General features: G+C 47.4%; 1 protein-coding gene across 6 annotated transcripts in view; it reads right to left on the reverse strand.

Annotated features, from left to right (window-relative positions):
• Positions 1-14,452, reverse strand: part of EFR3B (EFR3 homolog B) — a 95,704-nt gene that overhangs the window by 45,251 nt on the left and 36,001 nt on the right. For all 6 annotated transcript variants that reach the window (XM_043469200.1, XM_043469199.1, XM_043469198.1 and 3 more), the window contains exons 2-3: positions 8,163-8,239; positions 7,020-7,147 (exon numbers count right to left, since the gene is read on the reverse strand). In XM_043469200.1, the coding sequence (XP_043325135.1) occupies positions 7,020-7,147; positions 8,163-8,239 (205 nt within the window). The remainder of the gene's footprint in view (positions 1-7,019; positions 7,148-8,162; positions 8,240-14,452) is intronic.

The following is a 14,452-nucleotide window of genomic DNA, read 5'->3' on the forward strand; positions in this document are numbered from 1 at the left end:
GCCATGTCTGGACGGCTGCTCCATCAGGTGCCCACTCCAGCCCAGCACGGAGAAGCAGAATGAAGCAGAGCTGCAAAGGAGCCTAGAGATGAATTCATCAAGCCCCTTACTTTACACACGAAGAATATGAGGACAAGGTATACTGTTTCACGAGGAAATTTGAGCAGAAAGAAAAGCAAGCAAACCCTAATAACCTCTATCCTTTATTCACAATTCTACTTTCAGAAGCAGCAAAAAACAGGACTGAACCTTCTGCTACCTGCCAGCCCTTTAACCACTTGATAACAACAATCTCTTTTACCATGTTCTTTTCTTCTCCGTGCTAAAAATACACAGTCCTGGGAATTCCCTAGCAGTCCAGAGGTTAGGACTCTGCACTTTCACTTCTGAGGGCCTAGATTCAATCCCTGGTCAGGGAACTAAGATTCCCACAAGCAGCGTGGCATGGCAAAAAAAAAAAAAAAAATACACTACATTGAAAAAGTAAAAATACCCAATCCTTTCCAGGCTAGCCTTTGTAGAATAACCCCTAACTGTTGTCTTCTTCAATGCCTCTCTTAAATCCCAAGAAAAATGCCACAAATCAAATTCCTACTGAGAATTAGGGATGCATGCTTAAACTCAAACCCAACATTTATTCCACAATAGTGACATAATGAGCATACGGTCAGGTAAGGCATGTCAGGAAAGATACATCCCCCACTCACAAAGCATTTGCATTCTAAAGAAAGCAAAGCAGACATACACAGAAAAAGGTTATTTTTAACTTCTAATAAGGGAGCCTCAGCAAAACTAACCTGGTTAAAAATGTTATAGTTTTCATTAAGGAGTTAGGTGTTTGGGGCAGAATGCTCGATGTTTCCCCTGGAAACTATTTTTGCCCTTCTCATTGGTTATTTAGAAGTGTCTCTGAACTGTGGCTGCTCACCAGGAACGTTTCCCAGCCTCTTCTGCGGCTAGGTGAGGCCACATGACTCAAACATTGCCATTAAAATGAGGGGGAGTGATGCAAGCAGTGTCGGGCATCACTTGCTCAAAAATCAGGCTTGCCCTGTCCTCTGAGTCCCCTCTTCTCTCTTCCTGCTGGCTGTGGAGTGGGAGCAACTGGATGGCCAGAGGTGAAAGCCCCAGATGACCTTGTGGAGCAGAGCCCACTGGCCCAGACTGGACTATTGCTTGAGAGAGAGAAAAAATACTTCTTTACTGCTGGTTGTTTTTCAGTCACTCTGTCATGTCTGATTCTTTGCAATCCCATGGACTGCAGCATGCCAGGCATCCCTGTCCTTCACCATCTCCCGGAGCTTGCTCAAACTCAAGTCCATCGAGTTGATGATGCCATCCAACCATCTAATCTTATGTCACTCCCTTCTTCTCCTCCCCTCAATCTTTCCTAGCATCAAGGTCTTTTCTGAGTCAGCTGTTTGCATCAGGTGGCCAAAGTATTGGAGCTTCAGTTTCAGCATCAGTCCTTCCAATGAATATTCAGGGTTCATTTCTTGTACTGCTGGAGCCAGTATACTTAAGTCTTTTTATACCTAAGTAACACAAGTATCTGATAATCAGATTTAGGAGTGCTTTAGCAACCTGAGGGCACAAATAAAAGTGAATCCTGAGCAATCCAAAGCAACTCACAGGCAAGAGAAGTAAGGGCTGAACATGACTCCATCCTGCAGGATGGGGGAAGTCACTTGAGACTCCGTGGATGAGGAGTGTGGCTCACGTGCCTATTAGAGGGCGGAGATCCCTCTACCCGCAGAGCCAAACCACATGGAACAGAAAAGTACTTCCTGATACAAACAAAATGCAGGCCAGACAGAGAGAGTGGACAACTCCAAACCTACCTGGGTGCTGAGGAGTCAGGCTGATGCCTGTAAGTCAAAGCAAGTAGGAAAAGTCCTCTCTTCAAGAAGCTGCCCAGTGTCAGGTTTATAGGCCGTGTGTATAATAGGGGATGAATTAAAAGATTTATTCTGAGGACCTCCCTGGCAGCCCAGTGGTTAAGACTCCAGAGTTCACCGCAGTGGGTGCAGGTTCAATCCCTGGTGGGAGAACTAAGATCCTACCCATGCCAAAATAAACAACTTAAGTAAATAAGTAAAAATTGAAAACAGCTTAAGATACTAGTGTCTTAAGTTATTAAAATCTTAAGATCTTGCAGACCCAAACTGGGCACATTCTGGGTCCACTGTGTAGGTCATGAAGCAGGCTGACTCTTGCAGGGTTGAGGGAGCAGTCTTGGGTGGGGCCCTTCCAAAGGGCTGGCAGGGAAACAGGGACACATTCTGGCAATGAAACACGGCAGGTGGGAAATGGGAGCAGGCAGCAGCATGGAATTCTATCCTTCTATGAATCATCCCAGAGCATCCCAGGTGACACAGTGGTAAAGAATCCGCCTGCCAATGCAGGAGATGCAAGAGATGCAGGTTCAATTCCTGGGTTGGGAAGATCCCCTGGAGTAGGAAATGACAACCCACTCCAGTATTCTTGCTTAAAAAATTCCATGGACAGCAGAGCCTGGCAGGCTATGGTCCATGGGAGTCACAAAGAGTCAGACATAACATGAATCATCCCAGCGTCCTTCAATATGAAGGGTCTCACCATTATTTTACAGAGTTTAAATGAGGGAAAGGAAGGGATGGGGTGGGGTTTGGCAAAAGAAGAAACTAGAAGGCCTCCCAAGCCCCAGAGTTTAGATTGCTGCTTTTCCTTTTCCTGTAAAAAATTCCCAGAAAATCCTGATAAGGAAAACTGTCCTTTGCTAGCTGGGGTGGGGGTAGGGGGGTGGAATTGGCTACTTACCAGGAGTGGAAATTTTGATGGAAAGTGAAAATTATGGTAGAAGTGAAACTGAAAAGTAATGAAGTTTAAGGCCCCTTCTTTTTGTTGAAGATTTTTGTTTTCTTTTGATGTGGATCATTTTTGAAGTCTTTATTGAATTTGTTACAATATTGCTTCTGTTTTATGTTTTGGCCTTTTGGCCAAGAGGCATGTGGGATCTTAGCTCCCTGACCAGGGTCAAACTTGAGCTCTTTGCATTGGAAGATAGAGTCTTAATCACTGGACCACTAGGGAAGTTCTAAAGCCTAGTTATTTGAATACGTACATGCTGTGTGCTAAGTCACTTCAGTTGTGTCTGACTCTGTGTGACCCCATGGACTGTAGCCTGCCAGGCTCCTCTGTCCATGGAATTCTCCAGGCAAGAATATTGGAGCAGGTTGCCATTTCCTTCTCCAGGGGATCTTTCCAACCCAGGGATCGAACCTGCATCTCTTAGGTCTCCTGCATTGGCAGGCAGGGTCTTCACCACTAGTGCCACCTGGGAAGCCCCTTTGAATACACTCTCTTTCAATCCTCATCTTTAATCCTAACACTAGGGATGGAAGGGCTGTAATTGAGAACTTAAACTTTTCAAAGTATCTTAGAAGACTAGAAGTTAGTGGGATCTTGGAACCTCCTAGCCTAACGCTCACTGCTTTGGTCCTATCTTACCATAACCTTCCTGGGTATATCCTATGCTTTAAATCCATATTCTCAAAGGGAAGAGAGTATGGGCTTCTCAGGGTGATGTGGGACCAGGTCAGTCTCAGCAGAGATCTAATCTGAACTTGGGATCCTGAAAGGGATCCAGTGTAATAATAGGTCTGAAAAACAGACCTGACTGAGTTGTTAGAGCAGGGTGGGGAAGGTCGAAGCTGGTGAAGACTAACCTACTGCAGGGGCCTAGGGGAGAAGGCAAGAGCAGGGCACAGACCACAGCAGCAGGGGATGACCAAGGGTCTTGGATCTACCAGTAGGGCTTCTCAGCAGGTGGAGAAGGCAGAAATCAAGGAATCTGGGATGGACTGGAGTTCATGGGCAGTAACCGAGGTCAGGAGTAGCCAGTTAGTAGGTTACAACAACAGGAACTCAGGGTCATGGGCCAATCAAAGCAGAAGGTGAGTTATAACAACTGAGAAAAAGACGCAGGGGGCCCGGTGCTTGGGGAGAGGCAGGAAGTTCCTTGAATTGAATTCTAGAATAGGCAGCTGCTTCTGCTTCCCTGGTGGCTGGGATGGCAAAGAATCTGCCTGCAATGCAGGAGACTCCCTGGGGGAGGATCCCTGGGAGCAGGAAATGGCAACCCACTCCAGTATTCTTTCCTGGAGAATTCCATGGATATGGGAGCCTGGTGGGCTACAGTCCATGGGGTCGCAAAGAGTCGGACACGACTGAGCTACTAACACGGTCACATTTTCTGCTTGAACACCTCTTATTCAGCAAGGAGTGGCCTTAGGACCCTCTGGGAAAGGAGGAGCCAGCATGCAAGGTCTGGAACCAGACTTGGTTGGAAAGGAGTGCAGATCTAGGATCAGAGATGGGGACCAGCCAGCAGAGAGAGGGGGCAGCTTTAGCTGGGCCAGTCATCGCCTGAGAATCACTCAGAGCGTGGCAGCCTTGACAAAGAACCTCTCATTCTGGGCAGTCTGAATGTATGTAGTCAAGTCCCACCTACGGGACAGAAACTTCCTGGTTTTAGGAGCCCAGAAGCAGGGGTTGACATCAGCCAAGGGAAGGAAGGATGAACCTTCCCGTCTGGTAGGAATCTGCAAAATCTCTGTCTGAAGGGTCAGGTCCACTCTCTAACAGGGTTCAGGGTCCCTCTGGGGACTGTGTATCTCTCGGGAGCCCCACTAAGTCAGTTTCAGGCTCAGGCTCCTGGGGAAGTAGCCTAACTCTTTTGGCATGGGTGTCTCCATCCTCCAGTCACTGGGAAACCTGACAATTCATTTTTTAAAATAATTTTTAAAAAACTGATTTATTTGGCTGCACCAGATCTTAGTTGTAGCACGCAGGATCTTGGATCTTCATTGTGACATTTGGAATTTTTTTTCTTAGTAATGGTGTTCAAACTCTTAGTTGCAGCATGTGGGATCTAGTTCCCTGACCAGGGATCAAACCCTGGGCCCCCTGCACTGGGAGCTTGGAGTCTTAGCCACTGGACCACCAGGGAAGTCCCACTCTGACAGATTCTAATGTGGCCTTCCATACATGGTCATTGCTCCAGGGTCACTGTCAGTCGACCCCGAGTCTCACCCACAACTGTTGTTACCTCCCTTGCTCTTCAGTTTCTAGGGGTGTTCTAGCAATTGGGCTGAACTAGAAGGAGGAAAATAGGAGGAATTCTTGCTTTTTGTTGCTCTGCATCTCACTGTCCACCATAGCCCACACCAAAGAGAAATACCTTGAAATTCTTATCTTATTCTCTCTCTGCCCACATTGAGTTATCACCCCTAATGCTAAACATGTGCCTATCGAGGAGGGTGGTTCTACCACTCTGTCCAACACCCAAAGTTCTCATGTATATGGTCAAATCAAAAATACAAACATGATGGCAGGGAGACAGCTCCTCACACCATCTCACCTGTCTGCAAGTGAATATTTTGCTACTCCAAAGCTGCCATCAGTGATTAGGACAACGATGATGAGTGTGGTAAGGAAAGGAAAACTGAGTGGGGTAAGGAAACTTGGGGAAGAAGCAGAAAGAGACCCAGAGAACAGATCTAACAGATTTCTCTTCTCACAGTGTTTATGATTAGAACCCCCAGTGAGGCCATCAAGGCTTTAAATACTTAGATGCTGCAATGACTATTTTTAACAGACCGATGCCAATTTTGAGTGACAGTTCTGAGGGTAGTGGAATGCTTCTAAGTGGCTCTGCTGGCTACAGGACATTTTTTACTGAGAGAACCATCACTGCAGAAAGGGCAGGCAAAATTAGTATTAAATGTTTAATGTCATTGCGTGCATATTAGTTTCAGGTTCAATCTAGGATAAAGATATTTTTATTGTACTTGCTTGAGCTTGCTTTATAATATGTCAAGGCGATTTATATAATCAGCATGTTCAGTATATTCATGCCCTTTTTATTGAGCATGTTAACCTAATTTTATTATATTAATAGAAAGGGATCATAGAAATGAATTGCTTTCAGTCTTGCTTTTCTATCAGGGATAGCTTGATGTAAGAGTGGCTAGTGGGTCCTATGGAGGGTGGACCTCTATACACTGTTGGCACAGTGAAGACTTTCACCCTCTGGTTCTCACTCCACCTTCCTCATCAGGGGGAAGGGGCCTTGGAGGGTGGTGGGGGTGACAGGTGGTAGCTGGGGGGCAGGACAGAGAGGGTCCAGGGAGGTGATCACTGCAAAGGCCAGAGAGCGAGGAGGCGGGTCGTTAGCTAGTCCATCTGGGGTAGGTGTAGAGCAACTATGGCAGGTGTGGTGGGTTTGCCTGGGGTTAAAGGCAGTTTGGGGCTTCCTTTGTGGCTCAGTGGTAAAAAAAATCCGCCTGCAATTCAGGAAACACAGGAGATGCAAGTTTGATCCCTGGTTCAGGGAGATCCCCTGCAGGAGGGCATGGCCAACCACTCCAGTATTCTTGCCTGGAGAATCCCATGGACAGAGGAGCCTGGCGTGCTGTCATCCATAGGGTTGCAAACAGTCGGACATGACTGAAGTGACTGAACACGCATGCAAAGGCAATTTGGGGGCAGGTCGTGGAAGACCTTAGAAGTCAGGCTGAGGAGGTTGGATTGTAAGCTAAAGGAGCCAGGACAGTTTAGCTTTGGGTCTGTGTTTTGAAGATCATAGCTAGCAGCATTGACCTGGAAGGTCCAGAACAGGAATGATGGGAAGCAGGGAGACTATTTCCAAGGCCACTGCAGTAACCTGGAGTCTGCACCAGGAAAAAGGTAGGAGCAGAGGAAAGTAGAGGATGGATATAAAAGGCTTCGAGGAGAATAGAACCAGTGGGACTTACAAACAACTGCCCTGGATCTGCTTTTCCCTCTGTCCAATCAACAGTGCCACCAGAAACATCTTAGTGTTCCCTTTACATCCACCCCACTCCAGATTGTGACATTAGGTAACAGACATGTCTCTCTTGCCATTGACTTTTTTCATTGAGGACCCCAAGTATTGCCCTAAAAATATAATATTATATAGTTTCTGAAAATCTCTCTCCCCCTTTCACACTACTTACCCATATCGATGACGACCCACGTCACGGATGAGCCTCTCAGAGAGGTAGGCGCCAATGCGATCAAGCTTTTCAGGAGCTGAGAGGGCGTAGAAGGTCAGCTTCTCCATGTTGGTCTTCACCAGGCCATCCTGTAAAAGACAGGTAATCCTCACTGGGGCCATGTGATGGCTAGAGGAGTTTAAGTCCAAAGGTAAGAGATCATTCAATTTAATCAGTTTACCAGAGTTCCCATCATGTATGTGACAGGTAACATGTGGGTTTCGGGGATACAGAGATGATTAAAACATAGACCCCGCTCTCTAGGAGTTCACAACTTAGCCCAAAATATGCTAGCTATAAATAAAAATAGTAAGTGATAGAAATGTACATATGTGTGTGCATATGTATATGATATGGGTTTACACACTTATATGTATATGTTCATGAATGTATATATATGTGTGTGAATGCATGTGTATATGGATGGATGACAAGACTTCAATGAAAGCAACCCAGAATTAAAATGTTTTGGATCTTCAAAACCAAGAAGTAAACAGAAAGAAGGCAGCTCTACAGCTTTCGGGGAATTGTCCAGAGGATGCTGGAAATGTAACCCCCCCACCCATGCCCATCAAGAAAGGCCACTGATTTCCAGAGAGCAAGTCAAGTACATCAAACCTTGACATTTCTGAAACCACACGACCCACATTGCAGTCTGACAGTTGAGTGGCGGCTTGGAAAACCAAGAAACCAGGCGCCTCGTGTGCCCACCTGACACCTGGCAGATACCAGAGGGAGCACATAGGAGACCATGAGCTCTAGAGCCAAAACCCAGGAAGGGCAATGCTCACACCTGACGTCAGGGAAATAGTACCCTCCAGAGAGTTAGCGGCTCCAGGAACTATCACCCAGAGAGAGACGAGTGAGCAAGATGCTCAGCAGCGGCCAGAAGCACCAAGACAAACTTCTGAGCCCTCTGCAGATCTTGCCTTCAGAGGGGTCTGAAGCTCCTCAGCCTTCAGGCTTCCAGCTGCCTCTGGTCATTGACAGGGCTATGGCTGTGGTTTCAGTGTATCTGAGGGGCCCTGGGGGGCTCGCCTCCCCTTGTGGTCCTGGATCGGGTGAGACGGTGAGAGGCACTCTGGCGCCAGGAGATGGACCCACCTCAGGATCCTCAGGGAAGATGTTGTCCACCAGCCTTTTGTACCTGGGGCGCAGGGCACCGCAGCAGCCGCACACACCTGGAACGGGAACGAGAATGCCCTGTGAGCTAAGCCTCCCGGGACCAGGCTGGGCGCCTTCTGAAAAACCAAATCCATTCCGGAAACAGAAGGGTCCCTCCATTAGAGCACCAGGGCCTCAGTCCTTCCTGCTGTTTCCCCGCCCCACTCCACTCTAAAACATTGCCTTTCTGGTTTGGTGTCTTTTGCTTGGGGATCAGGCATAGGTGCCAGCAGATCAGAATTTGTTCAGGAAACCAGGCCATTGAGCACACATGTGCGCACGCACACACACACACACACACACACACACACTCACACACTCTGGGCCAAGACTATATAAAACTGCCTCTTGCAGCCCAAGACTCTTCCCCAAGTCCTGGGAGATCGTCCAGCTGGGAAGAGCAGTTACTCCACCTACCCCACCCTCTCGCTTTCTGTCCACTTCTCCACTCTGGTCCTCAATCTCCTTTACCATCCTCTCTCCTGGGGCCATTTCTATTATAGAATGTTCTGCGAAACTATGATAAATTAACATTGCCATTAATTATTAACCTTGGACAATGCATCTTTAATACAATGAGACCACGGTGTTTGAAAGCCGTGGTCTTTGAGAGCAGGAGGGCTTCCGGGGGCCACCTGGTCGGCGGTTCACAACACCAGCCCTCTCCCACCGCAGGAAATCCTCACCAGTCTGGGGCAAAACAAAAACCTGAGAATAACGTGGGCTCCCCTGGTGGCTCGGTGGTAAATATTTCACCTGCAATGCAGGAGCCATAGGAGACTCAGGTTTGATTCCTGGGTCGGGAAGATCCGCTGGAAAAGGTAATGGCAACCCACTCCAGTATTCTTGCTTAGGAAATCCCATAGAGGAGCCTGGTGGGCTACAGTCCATGGGGTCACAAAGAATTGGGCACGACCGAACTGACCGAGCGGAAGAATAATATACGTTTTCAGAAAGCTGCAGACTGACGTGAGCCCCTTTGTGAGATAGTGTTAGGAAATCAGTGATAATAGAACAAACCTTGGGAAAATAAAAAGTTGATGATTCTAGAGGTCCCACCGTAAAAAGTTTTCAATTAGAACCACTGCGCTTTTCCTCCCTTTCATCCTCTGCAGACACCTTCCTTGGCGTATCCCAGCTGCACCCTCCCAGAATTGGGAGGGGGGCAGTGACCCCTGAGGGAGAGGAGAGGATAGTAGGGAAGGGCCTGGGAAAGTCCACCCCCTTCCAAAATAATTGCCTTCTCACCCTACCAATTAACGCTTAATTTTGTTTGTACAAATGCTCTACTTGAAATGCAAAGGTGCCCTGGAAGAATCAAGCCTACGGGTCATTCAGGGAAGAATGAATTACTTTAGTGGGAATTACTTTAATCACACAAAGAGCCACAAAGAGCTTTACAGTGGAGAGAAAAGCGGCTGGGGGGCGGAGCAGGGGTGGGGGCGGGGGGACCTGGACTAGGAGGGGGTCGGGGGTGGGCGGCACCACCAGGAGGAGGAAGGAACGGGGCAATCTAGGCTCCCAGGGAGACTCAGGTGTTAGGGGATGGGCGTGTCCCTGGGGAAACTGGGGTACCTCAAAGGCAGGATATCAGATTTCTGATATTAAGGGACCACAAGGGTCCCAGTGTGTCCCCCAGTCCCCCACCCACCCCAGGCACAAGGAGGATGGTGGAACCAGTCCACGGCTGCACACTGGCCTCTGGGTTCCATCTTTCTGGGCTGAACTGGCACTGGCATCGCCTCATCTCCTCCCTGCCTGCCTGGGAGAAGGTGTGAGGGCTCCAGCTGGCTGGCATCCAGGGCTATCTCTTGTGATGGGGCAGCTCCCTGGGGGGGACCCTGACCCCGAGGCTCAGGATTGAAACCTGCCCTTGGGCCCTCTACTCAGAGCAGCCATCACTGCACTTCTTCTAGGATGCCCCGGAGCGTGGGCCCTGTGCGCTAAAACAGCAGCATGGACCTGTTTGCATCTTCAAGGGAGTCAGAACTAGAGACAAGGAGAAATTAGAGCCCCCAAACCCTCCAATGTCCGTCCCATTTTCAAACCTTTCTGAAGGGCCCATGACCTGCCCTGCACTAAGGCCAAGCTCACGGTTGTTAGAAACCCAGACTTGTCTGAGAAAGCACATGCCTATTTTGGGTACTCAGGGTAGAAACCTTGGTGCAGGGGTCCCTTTTCCAGCACAGAGGCCCCCAGAAGCCATAAGGCAGGGGGAACCTATCACATGGAGGCCCAGGCATTTCCCTCCTGGGGGAAGAGATGAGAAGACTGAAGAACAAGAGAGGCGAGTAGGTGCCTGGTCAGCAGAGGTGCCCTGTTTCTGGGTGCTTCCGGACCCTACAGTCTTCCCCGGTGGCTCAGATGGTAAACAATCTGCCTGTAGTGCAGGAGACCCGGGTTCAATCCCTGGGTCAGGAAGATTGCCTGGAGAAGGAAATGGCAACCCACTCCAGTATTCTTGCCTGGAGAATCCCATGGACAGAGGCTACAGTCCATGGGATTGCAGAGTCGGACACGACTGAGCAACCAACTTGACCTACACCCTAGCAATTCCTTCTTGTCCACTCTTTCATTCCAGCCTCCTCTGACCCCTGGAGGGCAGGGGCTATTTGAGGCCAAGTGGGCAACAGCATAAGTTTCAAATCAAATCCTGGCACTGCCACTTCCCAGATGTGACACTGCGCAAGGAGTGGCATTCTGTGGGTGCGGGTGTCCTGGTTTAGCGCTTGGGGCTGCTGTGAGGCCAAAGCGAGTTTATGCTGGAAAGCACTCAGGGCAGATCACCACCAGCCGCCCTCCCCTCCGCGTTCCCCAGCCCAGGGCGGCAGAGCCGTCCCCAGACTGCCAGCTGGTCCATGCTGGCTGGTACCTCAGCGCAGCTTCCCCACCATTCACTTACTCAGTAATGGTGACCAACTGGAGGCCTAAGAAGTGAGAGTCCCAGAACATTCCTTCAGAAGACCTAACCTCACTGGCCTATGGGTCTGCAATGATAACTTGACCTCAACCTCCAGCCACTGCCGGCCGGCTTCTCAAAGTCAGCATTCCCGAACTTTCCTGCCTCAGCACCAGCTCCACAAACCTCAATGCAAATATGACATATTTCCAGCGTACACAACAGACCAGAGTCAAATGTTGTTGAAAGATAAAGCAAGAAGCTCACTGGAGAGAACCCATGGGACTGGCTGGCTGTTGGAGGGTCACCAGGAGAGCAGCTGTGGCGGGTAACTAACAAGCAGTCTTCAGAAAAAGGGTCTGAGGACGAATAAATCTATGAAACCATGCACACCAAATCCCCCATTTTAGATTCGCAGGCAAATCAGCTTACTAAAGCCTCTGAAAAGTCATAAGGCAAAGAAATCTATTTAAAATTTCAAATCAACATCTCCCCATTTTTCACTGTTATAAATAGCAACATGATGAATACTTTTAATACTCTTTTTTCAAGGCGTATGTATTGCCTACTATGTGGGAGGGCTTTCCAAGTGGCGCTAGTGGTAAAGAACCCGCCTGCCAATGCAGGAGATGCAAGGGACACGGGTTCGACGCCCTGAGTCAGGAAGATCCCCCAGAGGAGGGCATGGCAACCCAATCCAGTATTCCTGCTTGGGAAATCCCATGGACATAGGAGCCTGGCAGGCCACAGTCCATAGGGATTGCAAAGAGTCGGACACAAGCAATTTAACATGCATGCACTAGATGGGAACAGAAAGCTATACACTACTGTAAATAGAGTACATTGGAAACAGTGATATTTTTTCAAGGTCTTAAATAGGATTTTATTTTAGAATATAAGAAATAATTAAAATAAGTGGATTAAGTTTGAAACTTAACAAAATGAAAAGAGAAACACAGAGTTAAAATATGAGAAGATCTTAAGGAAACAGAAAACAAATAGCAAAATAATCACAAAATACGACCTCATTATTTGAAAATACTCATAGGCAAACACCAAAAGATACACATTGCCAGTTATCAAAGAAAAAGAGATACACCAAATAATAAGTTTAGGAACAAAAATGGAACATACACAGGGAGAAAACTGTTGAAAAAGGAACACCAGTAAATGTGAATATCACATGAAATGGACACTTTTTTAAAAGTGTAAAATTAGTGAAATTGACCCAGTAGTATACTTGAATAGACCAAGACCAGAAAAGAAATCCAAACGGTATTATTGATCTGTCTCTAGAGAAGGCACCAAGGTGACTGTTGTCAACTCTTCAAACAACAAGGGTTATGGTGGCAGTTATGCTCCATAGAGTCACTATTAACAGAAACAGTGCTAATTTTGGAGTTTAAAAGGTTTTGAGTTCAAGTCCCAGTTCTGCCATTTGATCTTTGAGACTCAGTTTTCTCATTAATATAATAAGAGAAGATTTCCCCCTAAGGTACAATCCTATGATTAAAGTCCCAGACCATTTGCAGTAGAATCTAGAAAGGGAGAAAACACCTTGAACTCTGTTGGTTGGGGGAAGGCTTTTCAGGAGAGGACGGACAAGAAGATGAGGGGCAGGAGTCACAGGGCAGTGGCTGCTTTACTTCTTATGTTCCAGTTCAGTTCAGTTCAGTTGCTCAGTCATGTCCGACTCTTTGTGACCCCGGCTTCAGCATGCCAGGCTTCCCCGTCCATCACCAACTCCAGGAGCTTACTCAAACTCATGTCCATCACGTCAGTGATGCCATCCAACCATCTCATCCTCTGTTGTCCCCTTCTCTTCCCACCTTCAATCTTTCCCAGCATCAGGGTGTTTTCCAATGAGTTGGTTCTTCACATCAGGTGGCCAAAGTATTGCAATTTCAGTTTCAGCATCAGTCCTTCCAATGAATATTCAGGACTGATCTCCTTTAGGATGGACTGGTTGGATCTCCCTGCAGTCCAAGGGACTCTCAAGAGTCTTCTCCAACACCACAGTTCAAAAGCATCAATTCTTCGGTGCTCAGCTTTCTTTATGGTCAAACTCTCACATCCATACATGACTACTGGAAAAACCATAGCTTTGACTAGATGGACCTTTGTTGGCACACTAGATGGACCTATGTGTCAGACACAGTGCTGAAATACTTCATAAGCATCAGCTCTTTAAGCCTGTAACCCCATGGGGTAGGTATTGTTTTTATTCCCATTTTACAGATGTGGAAGTTGAGGTACCAAACGGTTAAGTTACCTGCCTAGAACCTCACAGTTAATAAGCGGTAGGATTTGAAACCCCCAAATCTACCTCTAGAGACAGTGATGTTCTTAGGTACTATTCCAGGGAAGGGATGCATTAGCTAGGGAGCTAGACTAGGCTCATACAGAAAGGTAAGGACCACTAGGGCAGTGCATCTTGAAGGAAACCAGAGTATGTCATCCCAAATATGCCTTTTTGACATAAAAAACTGTCTTGAGCTGAAGGCAAGCAAAGTGGCAGCAAAAGGCAGAAAAAGCTCCCCCCTTTTTGCCTAAAGACAGGAAATAAGTGTTTCTCTTACTTTAGCGACTAAACAACAATGACAAACTGGAGGCAGATTTTTAAGAAGTCACCAGAGAAATCTGCAAGCAAACCTTGTTAAACTAACCCTTATCCTCCCACTTATTTCTTCACCCTTTACTACCCACAGGTCAATTCTTCACAAATGCATTGTTTCTTTGCCTAAAAGGTATAAAACCTCTTTGCTCTGGTCACTTCTTTGGGTTTTCGTTCTCTTGTGAAGGCTTCCATGCACATGTGAAAATTCAATCACATTTGTCTGCGTCTCTCCTGTTAATCTATCTCTCTGTCAGCTTCATTTTCAGACCCAGCCAGGGACCCTAAGAGGGTCAAAGAAAACTTTTTCCTCCTCTACAAACTGTAAAGAGCACACTCATCATCCCTCTGGGGATCTTATTAAAATGCAAATTCTGCTTCAGCAGAACAGGGCTGGGGCCTGAGGCTCTGCATTCCCACCAGGCTCCAGGTGATGCTGATGGCCCTTGTCCAGGGACCACAATTTGAGACTGCAAGGCACCAGAGCACAGCGGCTAAGAATTTGGGCTCTGGAGTCAGGCAGGCTCAGGTTGAAACCTCAGCTCTCCTAACTTCTTACTTGTTTGATCTTGAGTAAGTTACTTAACCTAAATCCAAGTTTCCTCATATGAAAAATGAAGATGATATGGTTCCTTCTTAGAGGAAAGTAAAAGAAAGTGAAAGTGAAGTCACTCAGTTGTGTCCAACTCTTTGGGACCCCACGGACTGTAACCTATC

Source organism: Cervus canadensis, chromosome 5, assembly GCF_019320065.1.
Source record: "Cervus canadensis isolate Bull #8, Minnesota chromosome 5, ASM1932006v1, whole genome shotgun sequence".
NCBI lineage: Eukaryota > Metazoa > Chordata > Mammalia > Artiodactyla > Cervidae > Cervus > Cervus canadensis.